At 38.2% G+C, this 23003-nt stretch overlaps 2 protein-coding genes across 18 annotated transcripts in view; one reads left to right on the top strand and one right to left on the bottom strand.

The window, feature by feature from the left end:
* The window catches only part of fmnl2a (formin-like 2a), a 53931-nt gene extending 50853 nt beyond the window's left edge, over positions 1–3078 (top strand). For 8 of the 16 annotated variants that reach the window (XM_085134828.1, XM_085134827.1, XM_085134829.1 and 5 more), the window contains one exon: positions 1202–3078. In XM_085134828.1, the coding sequence (XP_084990954.1) occupies positions 1202–1311 (110 nt within the window). In that variant the 3' untranslated portion in view covers positions 1312–3078. Of the gene's footprint in view, positions 1–658 lie in introns of all 16 variants that reach the window. The other 8 variants (XM_085134820.1, XM_085134818.1, XM_085134819.1 and 5 more) reach the window with 4 other exon arrangements.
* A 1903-nt stretch (positions 3079–4981) lies between these two features.
* prpf40a (PRP40 pre-mRNA processing factor 40 homolog A) lies at positions 4982–20655 on the bottom strand. Of its 2 annotated transcripts, XM_085134835.1 has the most exons (27): positions 20532–20650; positions 19069–19149; positions 17756–17899; positions 15981–16064; positions 15360–15378; positions 15248–15267; positions 15080–15121; positions 14863–14973; positions 14400–14520; positions 14069–14093; positions 13740–13955; positions 11886–11991; positions 10697–10761; positions 10432–10596; positions 9348–9456; positions 9041–9191; positions 8786–8919; positions 8508–8622; positions 8062–8153; positions 7819–7935; positions 6967–7104; positions 6738–6833; positions 6555–6641; positions 6204–6294; positions 6042–6103; positions 5787–5942; positions 4982–5528 (listed from the first exon to the last, which is right to left on the bottom strand). In XM_085134835.1, exons 1-27 carry the CDS (start codon positions 20532–20534, stop codon positions 5439–5441), a joined length of 2640 nt encoding a protein of 879 aa, XP_084990961.1. In that variant the 5' UTR covers positions 20535–20650; the 3' UTR covers positions 4982–5438. The 2 variants fall into 2 exon arrangements, with proteins under 2 accessions (XP_084990961.1, XP_084990962.1); XM_085134836.1 differs by lacking the exon at positions 19069–19149 and having other exon boundaries at positions 20532–20655.
* Positions 20656–23003: the final 2348 nt, after the last annotated feature.

Here is a 23003-nt window from a genome sequence, read left to right as displayed (position 1 = left end):
TCCCTGCTGCTTGCTCATACTGCACCCCCTGCTCTCCCAGTTAGTCCATGTGCCACGCTCGCTCTGGCGCCCGCTCTGGGTCACTTCTTGGTGACTCGGTCAGGCTCGTTGCTATTCTGCATGGTGTGTGCATATAGATCATCTGGTGCATTTCAGGAGTTTGTGTGTGCTACTAACATGCAACCAGGTTACTTCACTGAAGGTTTTGAGGTGTTTGAATCACTTGTTGTCAGTGTTTTTCCCTGGCTGCATGCATGCTTCAGTGTTTTGTTTTTTAAGTTTTTTTTGGTGGTGATGAATTGTATTGGTTTCAGTTTACAGTTGTGCTGCACAGAAAGGTAGAAATGGGCTCTCTTCCATCTTGCTGGTAGCCACTTTGCAAAGCAGTCTGGGTCTAGTAACAAGGAGAAAGAAAAAGCTTTTATCCTTCTCTCCACTCCCTCCTCCCTCCTCTGCCAGTTGAAACAGTTAACAACCTCTAGCTCTGTCCTCTCTCGTGTCCTTACCCAGCTCTAGCTTTTCTACATCCAGCCTACTGCCACACCGCTTGGCTCTTGCAGCGCTCTTTTAGCAAAGCCAGTGTGAATTGTTTGGCTGACGTGCACCGGTCAGCCTCCTTCTCCATTTTTAACCTTCATTTTGTCTTCTTTTCATCTAGCCCTAAAGAAGAATAATATTACTAAATTTCCCAATGTCTACTCGAGGGTAAGGAACTCCTCCAGTAGCACCCCTGTAGTGGATGTGCCCCAAACCTGGCAAGCATCTCTTTATTACCTCAGTTTCTGTCATACTTCTTTCATTTCAAGTCCACTCATCATTGACCTACTTCTGTTCATCGATGTAGTCATTAATGCTCCTTTGTAGCAGGAAATTTCTGTGTGTAGTGATTAGCACATAACCTTACTCTCCTCACTTGTCGCTTTGGCTTTATTGTAGAGAAAAGATACATTTTCATGCATTAACAATATGCATGAGAGATTTTAGATTTTTTGCAGAGGTTTTTAAAAAAAATTCAGCGGACTGTCTCATGTTTAAAAACCAAAGACAGGTTGTTTGGCTGTTGTTTGTGTAGACATCACACTGCTTTGAAAGACAGGCTGCCAGCACTGTGAACACGTGAGCTCATCAAAACACCCCGATGAAGACGCCTGACACCATCTTTTTATCCATGCCCATCCCCAACCCTTCTTTTCTCTCTCAGATTTGAGGAATCAGCCTTACAGGAGAGCGGATGCCGTACGGAGGAGTGTCAGGAGACGCTTTGATGATCAGAACCTGCGGCCAGTCAACAATGGCGACGTAGTCATGTGATGAGGGAATAGTGCATGTGCTAGGGCTGGGGGGAAGGGAGAAAGGTATTGGGGGGGGGGTAGAGAGAGAGAGAACGAGAGTAAGGAGTGACAAAAAGATCGAAGCAGAGTGAAGGATGACGCGTGAAAGTCAGGTGTTTGTAGCAACATGTGAGATGATTATGTATATATATTACATAAGAATACTCAATATTCCACATCTGTGCTATAGTATTAGCAGCATTTCACTATGAAGGACTGGGACACGTACGGGACTGAATTTAAAGTGTCTGAAAGGTTGATTTAAAAACCTTTGACGAGCCAAGTGCCTGAATTTTATTGTTGTTGTTTTTTTGTGGTTTCACGTCACGTTGCCGTGTTTGCCTAATGACTGTTCTTAATAATCCCACTCTGAGCAATACAACGTGACCTGGCTTTAATTTTTCAGATGTGTAAAACTGGACATGCGGTGGCCTTAAGAGCCATGTGAAATGGTGTTACGTGGGGAAAGATGATGTAGAATGTACAGGACGGGTTCTCTTTTTAGCTGTTACAAATATTATTGTTACGGCCCTTTAGTCCGCTCCTCTAACAACATGAACATGCTCAACCTGCACTTTTTAAAAAAATGTTTTTACATCTCATGAGGGTTTCTCAAATTATTAAAGGGCTGTCAATGCGGTATGAACTCTATATTTGTACTAAAGCAACTATAAAGGTAAATAAAGACCAGTTTAATGTGAATTCTGTTTATAGCAGGTATCTCCATACTGATTCTTCTGTCACGTCTTATTACGAGTGATCAGTGAGGGCTGAATTTGTAGCTTCTAATCCATTAAAAAACAACTTATTTTCAAGTTGTGCATATCTGTAGCTGCCCAGCTGGTTTTGTGGAAGGAATTGTGCAGAGCAAGAAAACCGAATACCTTTTCTATCGGGGGTAGAAACTGCACGCAAGATGCGAAACTTTACTGGATGATCTCATTGTCAGAACTGGATATAACTAAGCGTCGTGCTTCTGTGAGCGTTTTACAGGCTAACAACATTCCAGGTCACCGAGTCTACTCGCTTTACTGTAATTTTAATGTATAGTATTTAACCACTTAAAAGATTCATTTAAGCTTATGTCGTCATCTAATGTGTGTTTTAAAATGGGGCAAAACAAAAGTATACCACCTAAAGCTTCCTAAATGTACAGATATTTTGCTACAAACTTTTTTTTTCTTTTCTTTTTTTTACTTAATTCACATCACCAGATGGTTAATATTGTACATATTGTTTAAACAGAAGTTTTCCCTGCCTTGTGCTATACAACTTGAATGTTATTTTAACTTAGTTTTTCTCCCCATTTTTGTATATTTAATTAAGCCAAATTCAGCCAGAAATCTACAGTAGTGTGTTTGATCATCTTTTACTGTTATGCAGAAGGCAGTGGGGTCATGCACTTTACCTGTTAGGGTGTCAGAGGTGCATAAAAACAAAGAAAGTCTGGAAAAGGTTCTGATGTGCAGATGTTTATACACGCCAACTTAATGGCTACACTAACAATTGAAAGTAATTCTGTTCATTGTCTCCACTGAAGCATGTGACGCCATCGGCTCCTTTTCTTTGAACTTCACTGTCTGTGGCAGCGTAACTTCTCGAACTGGATATTACCAGCATGTTTTTATCTTGGACGTTCACCAGAAATGTATTTTAGGCAGTTTGTGCTTATAACAAAATAACAATTTTTAAATTAGGTGATGAGATTTTCAATATGTTCAAATAAACTATTTACATGAAATATAAAGTTCTTTACTCTCTGTGATTTGTTGTCTGATTCTTGTCAAAATATACGTTTGTGAGTGCAGATGCATTCATTTAGCTTTTGTTTTTTTTTGCTAAGAGCAGAACCTCACATTGAAAAGCTAACCAGTGTTTCTCCATTTGTTCTATTTAAGCAATGTCAATTCAACCTTATTTTATGAGTTTAAACTGTAAGTAGTTACAGTCCATACACAGTGTTTGTCTGACTTATTCATATTTAGGACACTGACTGAATATTAACCAGTAGTAAAGCACACCATAACTGAACCACAATGCAGACTCTGTCCCTTAAAATACACAGAAAGATACATTAAGTGGTTATGACTGCATTTGTGTTAGTAAAGTGTTACCAATAACTAGCAATAGATGTAATTTTCTTAATCCATTCACCAGAAACAGTGTTTCCGCAACACAAGGAGTTAATATTCACCCACTTAATGTTTGCCCAATATCAATATTGGACCACTTGTTTCCCAGAATTAAAAAACACTACAAATCACTGAGACGACATTAGACAGCATAGGTCAAACCTATTCAAATGGTGGCCCGCGGGCCAAATGCGGCCCAGAAGCAACCTGCAAGTGGCCCTGCCTGTGGTCCTGGCAGAAACACAGAGAAAACTCAAAAAATTAATTCATTAATTAATTTAAAAAAAATTAAAAATTCCTACAGCGTAGTGTAGACTGTGAATGCAACACTCCTAGTAGCCTAGCAATATTTAACCCACAATGCACCGTGATGTAAACATATTAAACAATCATCGTAATAAATGATGCGACAACAGCATGTCTTTCTCACTCCAAAAGCGCAAAATTTACAATGAAAACTGTCGGTTCAACCCTGCCTGGACTGACAAATACTTATTCATTTTACCGAGTTTAATAATCTTACAACCGGAGTTGTACTACCATGGTGAGGGTCCTGTACAGCCCAAGAGAGAGCTGCAGCATCTTCCCTTCGTGTTTGCTTCTTGGCGAAGAAGAAAAGGCCTTTCACAGATTCTGAAACAGTGAAATACTGCATGCTGGCCGTGGTGGATGCGGTGAAAAGTGATGAAAAAATTAAAGTGTGACATCTGCTATTAAAAACGTACCCCTGTAGGACAGTTCAAATATTCGTAGAGTTGAAGTTCTGGCGTCAGACGAGTTTGAAATGCTGTTAGATGACCTGAAGAAAACTGATGTAATGTCTATAGCAGGAGATCACAGACAGAACTGATAATGCAAAGTTGTGCGTATATGTCCGTTTTTTTGGATGGGAAATTGCTTGCTTACTACCGTTAGAGGGACACACAGCTGACGAAATAATGTTTGAGAAGATTTAAGCTCTTTTTGAGGAAAATGGTCTGGATATGAAGCGTGTCTGTATACTTGTGACGGATGGGGCTCCATCCATGGCAGGAAAAGCGAGTGGTCAGCGAAATATTTATTTTAATTTGAAAGGGAATTATCAAAATGTTTTTTTGTTATTATTATTATTATTTCAAATGTGCAAAAAATAGTTTAGTTATAGCTCCCTTTTTTTAAAATGGACCTTTTGGTGTGCATTTGTGAGGTCACCAGATTTACAGGGGAAAAGGAATAAAAAAAAAAATACTTGTTTTTCAATACAGTTGTGTGGGTTTGAAATTGATCATGATCTGCTGCTTACTGGCTTCAAAAAAAATATCTGGCCCAGATAAATTCCTCGGTTTGAAAATCTGGCCCAACTAACTTCGTAGTTGAATAGCCATGGCATAGGTGTTCCTAATAAACCAACAATGGCATCACCCATTAGTCTTCTTTGTTGGCTATTTGTAAATCTGTAACAGCATGGCAACAATCCTATTATCTTGGAAGGTTTGGCAACAAGTTATCGTCTAAGTCAAAGCAACACCTGCAGACAACTTCCAGTGAAACTGTTTTATTACATTTAACTAAAGTATCGATTTCAGCAAATCCTCCAATTAAAACCTTTCATTCATTCAAACCAGCTGCAGTTAAATTACTTCAAATCAGACGTAACCCCCAGTATTCCTGGACATGTGGACAAGTTTCTTGTATTTCTACACATTTGCAGTGTGTCATAAAGATATGCTTTTAAGTGAATATAAAAAAAATTGTCAATGGAAAACATGTATAACTACAGCCAACTGAAGAAAGGTAAGCTAACAAAAAAACAACTCAGTATTTAACAGCTGATCAGTTTCCTGATATCAAATTAGTCAAAGTCTATGTAAAAGCTCAGTATATGGCATTCCCATAAATACCACAAATCAGTCCATTATGGGCGTATGACCAGCACGGTCAGATGAGCTTGAAGGGGAATGCATGTTTGGAGAGGAGAGATCAGCATGAATTATCATCAAGGTGCGTCCAGCTGTTCCAGCAAGTTTCTTCTCCTTTTCTCCAGCTCTCCTTCACTCAGCTCACTGCCTGACGTGTCCCAGCCACCCTTAAACGCACCATTAAAAAAATACAAAGATTCAGTCATAATGAAAATTCGATCTTTTTAAATAACTAGTTAACCGCAAGACCTTTATCTCATGCTAGAAACTGTAAGCTAACATATACGCTCGAAACTTCTTTAAAACACACTAACTTTGACCTGAGCCCCCCAGCTAATCTCACAATATAGGGGCGATTTTTTTATTATAATAATAATAATAATAATAACAATAATAACAACAACAACAACAACAACAACATTCACCTCCTCTTTGGCTGCTTTCCTTTTGGGAGATTTCTGTTTGGACTCTGAGCGAGATTTCCCCCGAGACTTGTCGTTCTCTTTCTCCTTCTCTACCTCCTTTTCTCGCTTCCCATCACGGTCTCTTCCTTTCTTCTCGTTGTCAGAATCTGGAGACGCCTGTTTGTCATAATTACAGTTAGTGCACACACCAGTGTTGCCAATACATTTGTATTTAAGACATCAAGCGCACACATTTGTTTCTTCCTGCACACTTACAGACTTGTGGCGTCTCTTCTTGCCCTTCTTCTTGTGCTTCTTGGATTTTTTATAGCTTCTCTCTGGTTTCAGGTAGAACATGTCAATGAACACACACAGTGTGGCACTTTTTCTCCTTCCTAAATACACAAATCAACTGATCTGAGCTGTAAAAACACTCACCAGATTCTCCACTAGATGACCGTTCTGAGGGGGATTTGGACTGCGACCTCTTTTTCTTCTTGTGGTATTCCTCATCCTCAGACTCAGAGCCCTATTAAAACATTACAGATTAGCAGTGCATGATATGAACAATGCTTTTTGTAAAGTGTGCTTTGCTACATCATTTTTCCAGTAAATCTTTACATAAATTACAGAATGGAATGATGTGTATTCAGTAAACCCTGTATCTGATTAAAAACGTATTTTAAAAAAAACAACACATTTTTTAAAACACATGTTCACTTTTTTTTTTAAACATTTGATCTGTGGTCTAAGTGTATAAAATGTTCATTTTCTTGTGGTGGTACTAACTGATCGAGAGCGGGAGCGCTTCCTGTGGTGCTTTTTGGACTTCTTTGAATGTTTCTTGGTCCTTGAGTGGTGATGCTGGCACTCATGCTGTTAAATTAAATTAAAAGTAAATACCAGGTTAAACATCATTATAGTCGTCATCAAGTTTAAAAACTTCATGCCCCTGCTAGCGTCATGACTCACCTCCAAGACATGCATGAAATCTTTGAATATTCTTTTCCTCTCCGACTCCAGAGTCACGTCTTCAAAGGCAGGCTCTTTTAGGAACCTCTCTCTGACCTGAAATGGTAAAATGTCAGTCATCAGAAAACATTAAATACAATCAAGACTGGAAAAAAGGGATGAGGATAAAAAAACAAAATAAATGGTGTTGCAAAACCACACGAATTTGATCCGCATTGAAAGTACATACTCCCTCCCACGTAGTCTCTGGCTCCAGTGGCGGTGTGGCCTGCTTCAGCATGTTCTTGAAAGCAGCTTCTTTCCTTTTCATCTTCCTGGCCTCCTCCTTCTCTCGCTCCCTCTCTCTGGCTTCAGCTTTCTCAAGCAACTAATTAGGAAAAGGGGTTTCTAAGTGAGTTCATCTTATAATGAAATAAAACAAACAGCCATGGTTCAACGCACACATCTTTCATCCCAAGTGAAGTCTTTCAGATTGGACAGGGCACAGAGCAAAAGGTGGGGTACACCCAGGAAAGTTCACCACATCCACACTTACAGCCAATTCAGACCTGCATACATCCTCAAACAAGCAGGTCAAGGCCTGTGCTTATGTATACTCATTAAAATGTCATTGATTTGGGCCTGTTTATCCTGAAAGGTATATTATTCCCCTTTTTCCATAATTTTATAATCTGTAATAACATGTTTTTGTTTATTTGGGGGCCGTAGAAACAAGTAGGCTCAGCATTGACACATCTTGTGATGGGGATAGGTGGATTACGTGTGGATACAGAACTCTGATGAGATCACTTGCAAATAACTGTGTGAAAAGATCTAAAATGAGTTTTAAAATAATTATTAATTCAAATGGATACGATGAATGTCTTTTAACACCTAACAACAGGATAAAACTTAAAGCTCTCTAAGCGAAGGAGAGGTGCTGGTTATTTAAACTGTGACCTGTTTACATTTATTATGCTGATTTAATAGATTAAACCCAGCTACTTAACAGTTCACCCTACTTTAATATCAATATTTGTGTCCATTAATGTTTACGAACAGGTGCCAACTCAAAGCATATGATGCAGAGCTGGAGTCTTACACTGTTGAAGGCTAGCTTTATATTTCCTGCATCCAGCGTGGTAGCTCTCTTATCTGAGCTGATGACTGATCCGAAGTCATCAAAGCTGGTGTTGACTTCAACCAGGAATCCTTTGTCCTGGGAAAGAACAGATCAGATAATTATTAGATGTATAATTGGATCAACGCAAGTAAGGTGCATGAGTACGGACTGTTCCTTAAAAATACCAAATATAAATAACATTTTATGACGTTAGAGTAATACCTTAAGAATATCTTTGATTATTCTCTTTTCATCATGATAGCGTGCTTTCAAGTCTTCCACATAAAATTTGAAGAGGTCCAGGGGAGTGGAACCTGCACAACAAACAACATTAAATTTAAAAATGTGTAAATATTGATCCTTGCAGCAAATAAACAAGGTTCAACAGCATCAATGGACCACAACAAGGGTGCAAAACAGTGAAGCCAAATAATTAAAGATTTAGAGACTAGTGTATTATCGGAATAAGTATGAAAAATAAAAATGAAAAAATATGGAAATAATAAGGAAATTAAAAGAAAATATAACCTCAAAAAGCTAAACTGTGATTCATACATCGTTTATGTTGTCAGTTGTGAATGTTTTATTTCTGTGTTAATGCTATGATTCAAGTCCGACTATCACATTCAGCTCATGCAGATATGTGTGCGTGTGGCCCGCTGTCCTACCCGGCTGGCCCAGCATGTTGGCAAAGCGGATGTCTGAGCTCAAGGTTGGGTACATCTCCATCCAAGCAGACATGGAGTGAAGTTGGCCATGATCATGAAGCTCATCCAGAAATTTCTGAGAAAACAACAAGAAGAGATGAGGATCGGAAAAGTACATGTGGCCTCTTCTTTTGGCTTATATTAAAACTGTTATTAACCTGATTAAATGTGAAAAATTACATGCAGGGCATTTTTTTTGTTTCTTTTTGAGACATCAATTCTTTGTTTTTGCTTCTCACCTGGAAAGCCTCTCTATTCTTGCGCTGCCGTCTTCTTTCCCTGAGAAGTGTCTTTTGCTTCTCTTCCTCCTCCTCCTTCTCCAGAGCCCGAATATGCTCCTCAAAACATATAAGGGCATCTTCTTTGTCCATATCTGTAAGATAACGGCACTATCAGTAGGCTGAACATATACAAACACACATTCATGCAGAAGCACAATGACCTGATAAATGTTTTTCTTCTAATTCTACTAAAACCGTTGTATTATCTCATACTTTGCAGCTCCTCATCCTCTGCAAAGGTAGGGTTATCTAGCAGATACTGCTGGGCCTCAGACCAGGTGGTGCGGTATGTGACGTTTGCCATGTTGTCCAAAATGTTCTTCAGAGCTTCCCAGTTCCTTTTTCTCAGCTGCTTGGCTTGCTCCTTAAGTAGAGAATACAACCAGATGGTAATTGCACTAGACCATAAAGTTCCTACTCCCAAATACGACACTGAAAGAGGACCTATACCCAATAATTATGCCAAACATGCTAACTAAAATTAAAATCCAAGATTCCTAATGCACTTTGGAGCCCTTACCTTCTCTTTTTTGGCAAGGTAGAACAACACGTCTTCATAGATCTCTAGCCTGTCTCTCTCTGGCACGCAGCTCCACACTTCAAGCTCACCAAACATCTGTTCTGCTTTCCTGGATTGCAAGAGTACGCACACAGATACACACACACTTTAGAATATTTTTCCCACAAAGCCACGTGAGGGCACCATTTCACTTGCCAAATTTAGCTTTAAGGCACCAGTTGTTATGGTTTTTTGCGAGCCATCCTAGGCACAACACAGATATTAATGAAAGCTGAAAAAGTTATCATGTCTTTTAAGATGTGTGCTGAAAATATTCAATATATTTGACGTCTGTTGAAACCCTGTTGCTCAGAAGAGTCACTAGGTGTTACGGGCTAAAATAAAGTATTAAATGCAAGGGCATACACCCACACAGCATCAGAAAGCCTTGCTCTCACCATCCAACTGCCTGTTGTGTGCCACCCCAGACTACAAACCCAGTGTCAGCAGAACACTGAAGCTGGCTTGTTGTCAAGGTCACCAGTTGATTACCCCTTTTCCTCTGCCCATCATCACGACTTTCACCCAAAAACTAAAGAGTGCTGATGAAAAAGACGTTCCAAGAATTTATTAAGAAGTTTGATATTTTAAGTGTTTTATGTGTTGTTCACTGAGATCGAGTAAGTTTCCAATAAGTGTGTTTGTTGGAAAGATGTTGTAGACATTAGCAAACAAAATCAACAACAACAAAAAAGCTAAGAGATTTTGAATTAGATATAACCTTTACGTCACATGCACCTTGACTTTGAATAGATTCATCAATCATTAACTTTCTAATGAACTCATTACACATGCGAAACTTTGACCTTGTAACAATTTGTTATTGTGTAAACAAATTCAGCAATGTCAACGTGACTAGCACTAACAGGTCAAAGTAGCTTAAGTGGAAGTCAACAGTGCTGTAACTGCACGATGGTGTGCAAGCGCCACAGATGTCCTCACACTCAACCAGTCTGCATAATCATATTGACAGTTCAGAGAACTGCAAATCAATGCAGGGGGGGAAAAACAAAATACTTTATTACCATATCACAGTAACACTTACTTGTATCTAGTGGTAGATGTCATCTTTTCATGGTTCTCCAAGAATCTCTGAAAAGTCTCTTTTGACTCTTTGTATTTAATTCTGGCCTCCTCCTTTTCTTCCTTCTCTGTCTGGACTTTGTATGCATTGAACGCCTGCTTCTTTTCGCTCAGCTTCGGAAGTGCACTTTGTTGATAAGAAAAGTAACAAATTCTAAGTCAGAGATGGTGACAGTTTAAACTTACTATTGTATGAAGGATAAACAGATCTCTGGAAAGCATTGTACCTGTAGCGAGGATCATTGATAATCAATTTCATGGCCTGTTCCCAGGAGGAGTTGGAGGATACGCCCTGAAATACAAAGGATAAGAAATATTCATGATGGTTTCAAATAAAATCTGCACACAAGAAATATTTCAAAAATATTCAAATGGATTGCCTTGTTGTCCTGTGTTAGAAAAAAGTACATAAACCTGGATAAGAAAATGGGGCTTTGCTGCTTTGGTCTAGAACCGAACACATTTTCTTAATTACTAATAGATGGTGGGTTAAAAGGTGTGGAGTGGCAATAAATCAAGAAGTGCCACTAAGGACCTTTGTAAGTGCCCTTTCTGCCACTGGCCTCTCCCAAGGAGTGACTACTTCATCCATTATGACTGATTCCACTATGTGCCTCGGTCTTGTCAGTTGTCACAGTTATTCTAACTCACTCAGGCATGCCACTTTCTCTCGCTGTCTTAATCCCAGCCAGTCCTCATGCCTTTGATCCAATAAAGCTAATCATAAAGACACAGCCATTAAGATCTTGCAGGAAATGGCAAGCAATCTCAGAGGAGAGCTTTGTGCACAAAATTAAAAAGCTCCTAAATATAGCAACATTCAAGGTGGGTGGTGCTGGGCCGCCGTGCAAACCGAACACACAACATGTCCACAGCAACAGGAGGTGAGGTTTAATAGGTCTCCCAGGGGCTCAGGAGCAGGGACAGGGATTAGATCCAGATCTGAATGCAAATGATGTGATGATGAACACATCAGGCACTAGTGAACACTGAGGTGGCAAAAGTAGTCTTAAAAACAAATCAAGATTTGCATTTCAGTGCCAACAACAGAGCAACAGTCAATGGATACTTAAACACACACATTTTTAAAAAAACAACCCTCAATGGAGACAGTTTAAAAGCTGTAGGATGACTTTTTGGGCACGAAAAGTAATCAAATTATCAGATATTTGCTTTCTGATTTAAAACACACTCTGCTTGATTAAAGAACCAAATTTATGCAACGTCATGAATCTAATTTTGCTGCACACTTGTTGACTGCCTAACATCTCACATAATTAATCTGATTTTATACACTGAAAAATAGAAAACATTTTAGAGTTAGAATCTGAAAACAAGAATGACTGTGACCACTCGGTACTCCCCTGCAGTAAAGGCATGCCTTCTCTCCTACAGCTTGTTAACAGCCTGACTCACCTTCTCCTTCAGCAGCTCTTTGAAGGCCTGCTTGGCTTCTTCTTTTGTATTCCATTTGTACGTTTTCTTCTGAAGTTCTGGCCTTTCTTCTTTTACAACCTCGACACTAAGAGCAAAGAAAAATATTATTGACACTGAGCACTTTTGTAGTTCTCTGCAATCAAAGATGGATTAAAAAACGGCTTTGTTACACCAATATTATAAGTAGAAAGTGCTCTGTGAACACTAACCCAATAGAGCTGTGGTGGCCTGAGATGACCATAATGGGGATACCCTTTAAAGCTAGTTTTTGGTTACAAGCCCGACATGGAACCCGACGTATTAGCCAGAGGTCCCTTTACTACAGTTTGGAGCAGCGGACCTTTTTTATATATATATATGCACAGAATAGTTTTCTACAAGATTGCTGCAAAAAGTGCAGCCTTATCTAATGTCCACACTACTGTTACTCGTTTTATATTAATATTTAAAAATCCAGTTGGTATTGGTGGCGAGTAATAGTAATAGTAATAAATCACACAGCAATAGTACAGTCATGTAGTTGTAAAAAGCTTGATAACATATTAAGTAATCCTAAGTATTCAGAATACATTACTGTCATTGAGTAACGTAACGGAATACGTTACAAAATACATTTTGTGGCATGTATTCTGTAATCTGTAGTGGAATATATTTTAAAAGTAACCTTCCCAACACTGCTGATGTCATTGTTTGAAACTTTACCCACATTTAATAAGAGCACCGGTTTAACAATATGTGACAGGAAATGAGGAAAAGCATAATAGGTCCATTTAAAAATTTGCTTTGACCATCATGTTCATTTAAATGAGGAAGCGCAATCTAAGCTGTTGGTATTTTGATGGCAGATGTGTTACAAGCTTGCATTATATTAACTTCTCACAATCACATGGGTTTCTGGCACCACTATAGTGATTTTATGAAAACAAAAACAGCAACATTTTCAAACAATTCTTAAACTAACTTTAGTTTAAGTTAGTTTAGTCAGAGGCTTCCATTCAATTACAACAAGTTTAAAATGTAAAATACTGTAACTGATACTTTGAGTATTTTATGTTAACATCTGCATAAAACTGTATGAAGACCTTTTCCTTCAACTCCTTACTCCCTGTAGCCACCAAAAGGCAGCAGGATGTACAACAATCAATCAGAACCCTAGGATTTTATGAGTACTATGGTGGACTACACTGTCATACACATAGTATCTACTGTGTTTAACTAATTGAGAGGAAGATGGTACAAAATAGCCAAACTGAGGAAAATCTCTGGCTACATCAGCAGATCACTGTGCATTACAGCCTACTTTCCAACTTCTTCTTATGCCAAAGCCCATTCATTATTTATTTTCTGAAATGGATTATGATACAGCCGTTGAGTCATATCTTCTGATGTGACTGTTTAATAATAATAAAACTAGAATAGCTCAGACTGCTGTGGTTATATCAGTGTGAGAATTAATCAATTTTTATCATTTATTTACATCAATATTGTACAAGTTAAATTTAAAAAAAATCCACCATCTGCATCTTGCTGCAGATTTGTGGAGCTATGTGGTCTCTCTCCACTGCTCTGAACCATTCTCACAATAATGTCATTTCCTGGAGAGGCCTCTTTTCATTTGCCGAGCTATTGTTGTCATGCATCACTCTGACCAGCACAGCTGTTCCAGATCGATGAGAGCAGCAATGTGGCTGGCTTTGAGTCCATTTATTAATCACTACACCTTCTGATTCATAATCCACTTCAACCACAACAGCAGGTATGCTTGGAGATAGCCACACAGGCAGACATGTCATTGCGCTTGCTCAGTTAAACCCTAGATTCATAATTGTTTACCTGGCTACAGCCTCGGTAGCTGCTGAAGTCTCAGAGGAAGCCACAGGTGCATCAGCCGTCTTCACCTCAGGTGTTTGAGTCACTGCTGCCTGGGATGGTTGTTCCTCTGAGACTACTACCGCAGTTTCCGCCTCCACTACAGTCGCTGCAGGAGCTACATTATCTGCTTGCACAGCAGGAGCTGCAGTGGTTCCAGGAGCTGCTGCCTCTGCAGTCCTAATGTAAGATCATGACAATAAAGCCATACGAGATTAATAATTGTTGATGACTGCTGTATTTGTTAATCATAATACAAAATGAAGACATCAAGAGTAACAGCAAGCTCTTACCCATTCTCCTCTGCTTTGATCATAGCTGGAATTGACAAAAGAGATAACAGTTAAGGCGCTTGCTTTCATTTTTAATCATGCAGCAGATCAAGAGACCTTTTCAAGGATAAATGTACTAAAGGAGCCATCAAGTGTCCTGTGTTTTGTAAGTTCTTTGTTTGCACATCAATCACACCACATCCCCTAATGTATGGAGTGATCTGTTGACAAAGTCAGCATTCTTACAGTCATTGTGCCATTAAAGGCTTTTCTGTAGAAGGCAACATTTTTCAATATAAAAATCCCTGCCTTTAATACAACAGCTTTGATATAATCAGATACCGCTCTTTACCTTCCAGGTCCTCCAGCTCTTTGGGTTTTGTCCATCTTGACTCCTTTGTCTGAGAGTTGTAATAATAAGGCTTCCCTGTGTCTGACTTGTACTCCTTCCAGGGGCATTTTGACAGCATTTGCTAAAGAATTCAAAGAATGATGGGAAAGGTTTTTTTAATAGTTTAAATGAACAGCAAGGCCTTAATTAGTGTGAGTCAATATCCATAGTCCAATAACAAATCAGTTTTTATTAAGTATAGATGACGCACATATTTTAAAAATAAAATTGTTTAATATATGCACACAAAGGATTTAAATAATTCCCCCAAAATGAGTGGGGCAAAATCCAATTTAGCTTAATCTGGTACATTTACCATTACTGTAATTTTAATACGTGAGCACTGCAATTGCTAAGTGCCAAATAAATAAAATGTATGTGAATATGCAAGTAATATAAATAGTTAAAATTAAAATCTCTGTACCTCTGCAGGAGATTTGAGTTCATCCGGTTTCTCCCATGTGGATTGCTTAGTCTCTGTGTTATAATAATAGGTCTTTCCATCTAGTGATTTATGTTCAGTCCACACAGATTTCTGAAGCAAACAAACACGACAGATAAATCAGATAATTATTTTGGTTGCATTTTGAATAGTTCCTTGTTAATTGTGTCTAGTTTTTCAATGTTTCATGTGCACAAACCTTCCTTGGCTGTTCTTCCTGCGGGGATCCATTTGTGGTACTCTGCAGGGGGAACGGAAATAAATGTTGTGAGACAGCAGGAAAAATACTGGAGCTAATGATGGTAGCTCAAAATTGTCAAAGCTTGTAGACTTCCAATTACTACATATCAAAAAATGTTATATTTACAGATGTTCCAGGAGCAGCAGCTGTGAAGATAAACAAGACAAAAAGTAGTCAGCCTTTAAACTTCTAAATATGCCTAAACATTAATTTTACTGCATTAAGTAAAAAATCCTACCTGTGGAGTCAACACCAGGCTGTTGACAGGAAAAAAAACAACAATTTTATTGGTGGATAATTTTTTTCCCCAGTCTTAAAATGCACATCTACAGATTCCTTATTAACAACAAAACAGTAAGAGACACAGCTTTACTAATCAGTACATTACTCCACAACCTCAAGATGTATAGCTAGTGCTTGGTTACATGTGCTTTATGATCACTAAACCCATCTGGATGTTGTTAGAGATAAATACAGTAAATCATTTTGCTTATTTGCATAACTTGCTAACTATTACTTAAAAAGAAAAATCAACTGAACTTCAGCAGTGAAGGGTTAATGTATTTGGCTTTTTTTGGATAAGCGATTCACAGAAAACCCAAAGCCAAAAACACAAAAAATGTGACAATAATAGACACATTGCATACAAGTGTAAAATTTTCATTAGCTAGTGTTTAATTAGGTTTTTTAGCTGTTTTGTTTCAACATGAAAATATATTTTTTTATGGAAAGTTATAAATTTATAGCCAACAGTAGTGTTCCATGGCTGTGCAAATGTTTCATTAGGCATTTCACAGACTGCAGTGTATTTTAAGAAGTGTGAAGCAGAGCACTCAAGAAACATAGCGAAAAGAGTTACCGGTCCCGTTGGCTGTACAGCCGCAGCTGGTATGCGAGGGGGCATCATCATTCCTGGCATCATAGGGGGCATCATGCCTGGCATCTAATAAAAGAGGCACCATGAAATATTCATCTGGTATTTCCATGCTACCTAATCCAGGCAGAGGTATTTAGACACAGTGTGAAACAGGTTGCTGGTGTGTAGAAGGCTGCTTGACTGATTATGCTGCGCTTACTGAAAGTGTGATGCCACAGCCTGACACCTGTGAAGCAGCAATATGCCAAACTACAGTGTTTCACCACCTCTTCAGACTTGCGTTTCTGGCACTCTGATCAAACAGTCCTCCCCATGATCACGCCTATTTATGCATGACAGGATTACATGCATGATCCACTTTTTTTAATCACTAGATAAAAAAAGAAAAGAAAAAAAGACTACAGCTACATCATGCCTATTTATTCATTAACTGTCAGCTGATGAAAGAGATTTACACTGACGAACTAGAGCAGGGATATGTCCAAAAATATTTATCACAATATACATTTGAAAATTTGCGATAACGATATAACTGACGATATAATTGACACCAGACAAAATACTTTACAACTCCACAACTTTATTAGTGCCAAAAAACAAAACAACAACATCAATGTATTTTCACTTAAACAAGCAGCTGTTTTATGTGCATGAAAGTTAGATAAAAATTTAACAGTGCAAATGCAAATTCCTTGCTGTCAGTTTAACCAAAAGGCATTTCCAGTGGAAATAGGCCGACATATCCTCACCATAATCGTGTATAATATCCACAAAACTTAAAAAGAGGTTATACACACACAATACGGTAATATTATGTTGAAGCACAGTACGTATCACTCCGAGAGGCTCCTGACTATGGTAGCTGTAATGCTCCGACAATCCATCAAGCAGTGCGGGTTCGTAGCTTAGCAAAGTCGTACTAAAACATTCGACAGATTTTCGAGCGCCGTGTACAACATAAAATCATTTCGAGGTCAGTAAACACAACCCGAATCCATACATAAGGCATACGGGATTGTAAGGGGCTCTGTCGATTTTCAGAAAAATCAAAGGATTGATTTTAAGTGTGCCGTATTTTCCAAAAAACACAGTAACAACGACGGCCCGCTAGCATGCTCTACCAAAAATAGTGCTTTGTTGTGTTTTTGACGGACGAAAGCTAAACCAGTTCCACACCCCTGCAGCATTTTTACAAACCAATTCTGATTCATCCGTTTCATTTAACGATCTGCTTTCGCCGCCATGCTTTTTCTGCCATGTGCATATGAAAACAAAGGCACTACGCATGCGCGTTTTACCCATATTTTATCGCGATATTTCATTTTTCTATCGTTGCCCAACATTATTATTACCGTGAACGGTATGATATGGCCCAGCCCTACGACGAACAACATTTTTTCTTCAGTTAATTAGCGCCCGTATCAAGCATTCGGAGAGTTATAAGATAAGAAAATATACCTGGTCTGTAAATGTTGATGGATGTGGCTAAGTGTGACTAACATGAAAGTATAACCACTTGATACATGAAACAATGATCAGAACAATTCAAGCAAATAACTAGAAAATAATGTTAATTCTTTCACTTTAAAACATTTTGAGATGTGTCTCATTTAAGGTTATGCTTCTCCCTAAATTATTAAAGTGGAGGGACAAATAAATAGGCTGCATAGTCCCTAGACTTCATAAGGCACAAAGGACGAAAAGAGGAAAAAAAAACCCCAACACAAACAAATCTATGAGGTTACTACAAAGCTCACCTGTCCCATTGGCGGTGCCCCCATTGGTGGCATTATACCCGGGGGAATTATACCAGGAGGCATTGGTGTCATGCTGGGAGGTCGCTGTCCCATAGGGGGCATTCCAATGGGAGGGAAATGAGGTGGTATTCCAGGTGGTCCCATCTTCATAGGAGAAGGAAGACAAAAACATTATATTGCAGTTAGAAGAAATAGTTTCTTAACCCTCTGAAATTACCTGGATCTCTGCAGTGTTCCATATAATATGCAATCTAACATTATACTGAATCACAGTTAATTACACATAATAAGTAAGACCTAAAAGGGGGAAATGAAAGAAAGCAAGTGCAACTCTCTGCTCCTTTAAAGGCTAATTTAAGTTAGGTGTTGTAGCTGAGGAGATAAAATAGGGAGTGTGTGAACACTGGCTGCCACAGTGTGTGATAAACATGGTGGAGGAACTGTGCTTCAGTCACACTAACTTTCACAGGACCTTAGGAGAAGCACTACACATGCACTAAACTGGAAAGAGCAAAAAACTAAATCAAATCTACAGATGTGGAAGTTCTTTGAATCAAAGACAAACTGACTAAAAATTTGGGGAACTAGCAAGTGTTTTTTCAAAGTCTTCATCCCACATTTAGTGGTGAAAATTCCACCAGAGATATAAATTTTGGCAACCTTTAAGTTACGTATGGCGACACTTGTTGAACATGACACGCAAAACAAACGCAAGTGAAGAATATATGATCAAGTTTGCAGGAGGATGATTAATACGAAAATCAAAAGAATTGTGATTTATAGTAAAGTTATGGTTTTAAATATACAGATGTTAATAATTACTGTGTGAGAGAGGACGTTTGTACAGTTTTGTTGAGATTGGGTCACCTATAAATACAAGTAAGACTGTCAGGGTTTCTCCTGCACAGAAAAAATGTTTGAGCATGAAAAAATCCTCTCAGTTTCTAAATGTACCTAGACACGAGCCCAATCAGCCCAATATGCAATATTGAAAACCTGCAGAAATGTGTGCAAGTTGATAAAATCAATGTCTGGAAAGGTCCTTTCTTTTTTTCCTTAAAACAAAAAAGAGGAAAAAAAGAGAGTTTGTATCATTATTTAAACAGCTACTGGAAACTGTTTTTGTAAGATGTTGCTGCTGCTATAGGAAGCAAGAGTTTACTGGTATTCTTGCCTAAAAGATTTATTCATATAACTGCCTATAATTCTAACTTTAACCCCCAGCAAATTTATAAGTAATCAATGCAGAAATCAAAGTAATTCAAATTATGTTCTTTTGGATCTGTAAACAAAACTGCATTTTGATGACTTACAAATGGGGGAGGTATCGCCGCGGGCGGTACACCTGGATAAGGTGGGGCTTGGCTCGGCCCATTATTAGCTTCCGACGAAGACTGTGAGGAGTAAGAAACACCACACAGAGTTAGTGAACTCCCAACAGCCAGTTGCGCAGTTAGCAGTGTGCTTCAATCAGGAAAACTACCATTTTTCCAGATATGTGTTTAAGGAATTGTGAAATTAAGTGGTTTACAGCTAATAAAGCACTCTAAATAAATTTGGCTGCTCCCAAATAAAAAATGCACATAAAAAGTAAAGTAATGGCTACATTGTGCATTTCAATTAGTGCAGTTACATGAAACCACAACGAGTGTGTGAATATTTGGTTTGAAAGTTTAAATGAGGTAGTACTAATTGGGGTGTCAGTAATCAAAACATTATATGAAATCAGTTTTAATTTGACATATATAAAGCTTATAATGTCTAAAGACAAAAGACTAGAAAAACTACACAAATTATCAAGCATTTGGTTTATTTAAAAAAAAAACGTATTTATTTAAAAAGTAATATCTGCATCATTAACTGAGGGTGAAACGGTGCCTACCTTAATCTACACCTTTTAAACAAGTGCTTCCTTTTTACATAAATAATATTCAAAAAGACTTCCGGTTTATTCAGAATGAATACGAGTCCTCTAATGCGGACACCAACATTACATATGGCACAGGCAAACACATGTACCCATTGCCTGGGTAACAAAAAATTCATGCGTGAAGCTTTAACATTTTTTGTATCTGAATAACGAACCCTAACGAAAGCCTTGTAGTTTAACCAGACAATATATTATCGGAAATAGAATAGTACTGATTGTTTTCGGTTATCTTATGTCAAATATGGTCTATTTAAATCCACTCATTTGGGTGCATGAGTGGGATATTCTATTTTACTACTACGAAATTACTACTTTTAACCGATAAAGTTCACTTACCTCCTGACTTAATCTGACCAGTAACGTTGGCTGTGCTAATGTAAATTATGTGTAAGAACGTAAGAACCTGAGATAACTGCTGCTGTTTGTGATGAATGACTGCAGGCTCCGTCTAATCTCTGGAAATGAATCGTAAAAGGCTAACGCAAGAGTTCAACTGCTTAATTATTCAACTAACCAAATACACTTTCACCACCGTAATTTTACTTCACGAATACCGTAACACGTTTTGCTGTTTTTACACATTAACAAAGCAAAGGGCGTGCTATACCCAAAAAAGCTTCAGCTAAAGGAAACCGCTTATAACACGAAGGTAGGCACATACCGCTTTATTAGCCCACTGCTAACAAGAAATGCTAACCCGTGGTCTTTGATACACGGCATCGTTACGGTATAGTTTAGAGAAGAAGACGGCTGCTAACCAGGCCTTAAAAATTCATACACATAGTCTTAACAGTTTTCGTCTTTTTCGTTACCGCTATAAACTATTTTTTGAACGCTTGCACTCACCATGTTGAAGAGAAGAACCTCCGAGAAATTTGAGCACTTCTCAACAACAAGCAAAACGATTGGTTGAGCTTCCGCCTAGCGCTCAGAGGTCAAAGGTAACAATTCTGTAGCGTCATTCTGCGTTGGAAATGCGCACCAATGCGCAACACCACCGTTTCCTCTAAAAGAAACTGGCGTGTTAACCAAGGAAGAAACAGCGATGGAAAAAAAAAGTCCACTTTAAGTCAATAAGCTATAGTCAAACTTAAACATAAAATTATATGTTTCTTGATGTTAAATAGCTTAAAGTAAAGATAGCCCTGCAGCTGCATGAATAAATAAATAAATAAATAAATAAACAAATTCTATTTTCTATTATGAAATTTAATTTATGCCATACAATATATGCAAATATAGAGAAAGACAAATACTTATGAGTTGTCTTATTAATACGATATATGGTACTGTGCAACAGTCTTGATCCAATCCTCATTTCTTTATATTTTGCAAGGTAGAATGGGAAGTAGGCGCACTAATTTATTAAAATCTGCGTAAACGTACATGGAAATAAAAATATAAGCCAAAAACAGAGACCGAATCATTCTAACAAACTTGAAAATCAATATTTTGTTTGACCATCTTTATTCCTCAACAGAGCCTGAAATCTCTTAGGCAAGCTATCTTGTAATTTCTTCAGGAAGGTGGTCTTCATGAACAGTTATCCAGGCTTCTTGAGGGACATTCAAAGTTCTTCTTTGAATGCTGGCTGCCTTTTGTTCTGTTATCTGTCAGGATGATCCCACATTGCTTCAATTATGTTGAGGTTGAGGCTCTGGGGAGGCCAATCCATGATCGATAGTATTCAACAGCTTATCAAATCTGATAAGCAGCTTAATGCATATTACTAATCAATTAGTTTATTTTTCATTTGTTGTCTTAAATAATTAGGAACACCTGGTAAGAGGTAATTGTCATTATGGCACTAATTTATGAACTGTTAAATCCTTATTTTTAACTTTTTTAGTGTTCGTGAATGAATACCGATCAGGTTGCTCTTTACACCGTAACAGAGAGTGATTCCCTTTTTTTTTTTTTTTTTGCTGTTATAACAGGTACCTATTTCAGAAGCCGAGGTAGCTGGTGTTCAGACACAGCAAAATTACCTCAGTGTATTGGGGATCATTTGAAGGACCGGCTGTGATTTTCCAATTATTGGCTTCTGTGACACAGCTCTTAGACCTCTGTGGTGCTGCAAAGACTCCCCATGACAGCGGAAATTATAAAGCAGTCAGTCTACACAGTTTAGCTTTAAGTGCCTTTCACATGGCTGCAGCACTCACTTTTTCTCCTTTCCTTCTTGCTTCTGCATTCCAGTCATATATTTTCCACACAAATCAAGGTTAAGGAGTAGCTCACCCATTAAGGTGTTTATTCAAACAGAAAATTAGTTTGATGGCCTAAAGAACATGTTTTCATTTATTGCTGTTCTTGCTTTGCAGATCGCCTGGACTCTATATTAAAGATTTTGAACAATCAGATCCGTGCGTGTGTGTTCAGATCTTTTCAAAACGAAAAATCGATTATACAGGTATACGCGATGTCCGGTTTATCTTTATGCCTGTCAGTGAAGTTGTTTACCGGAGTTGTCCCTGGGATTTAGAGTGCCACTGAGGTGTGAAGCATGCAACAAAGAGTTGGAAAACAGATGAGCCCTCACTTGAGGCAGACTGCAATAAACTCTGATGCATTTCCTGACAAGCGCAGGAGAATTCCCTATCGATTATCTTAACAAGCTAAAAAACAAAAAAAAGGAAGTGACAGTGAGGGGCAGAGATAGATCAGGCTTCAGTCTAATGACGGGAGTCAGTCAACCACAGTGCATCAAACAAACAAAAAAACAGCCATGAGTCAGCATTGCTTGTACATAGCTGCTTTGACAAACTGATTTATTTTTTATGAATAAAGACATATTATATTTAAAATCCTTGAGAATGCTATGATGTTTCCAAACTAGTTTCCACTCTTCAGTCCTATATGCTGTATATTTATGCGCATTGGTGTTCCATAGTTTCACTGTTTGCCAGAACCTCATTCTTGTGTTTGTGTTTGTGTGTGTCTGTTTGTTTGTTTGTGATTGATTCACAATATTTGATGTGGTCAATGTTTGCTTCTGGCCATTTTACCCAGTGAGCTTTGAGCCCAGCCTGCTGCTGACCTGCCTTATAGGCACTCTTCTCTCATCTGACAATTGGCTTCCTGTCAACCACAGTCACATTAACTATCAACAAAACACAGTATTACAATTCCAGCTTGCTTTTCCATTTCGTCTCATAAAATAAAGGAGCAGAAGAAGCTTTGTTAAGATTCGTTTGCTGCTGTTGCCTGTGCAGCTGTTAAGACCAGCTGCACAGGTTTTACAAAGAAAAAAACAATTTTGGGTTGTAGACGCATATTAATGGATTTTTTCATGATTTATTTTTAGCTCTTTTTAGT

This window comes from Neolamprologus multifasciatus, chromosome 16 (genome assembly GCF_963576455.1).
Source record: "Neolamprologus multifasciatus chromosome 16, fNeoMul1.2, whole genome shotgun sequence".
Lineage (NCBI taxonomy): Eukaryota > Metazoa > Chordata > Actinopteri > Cichliformes > Cichlidae > Neolamprologus > Neolamprologus multifasciatus.
This window is presented reverse-complemented; position numbering and strand designations above follow the sequence as displayed.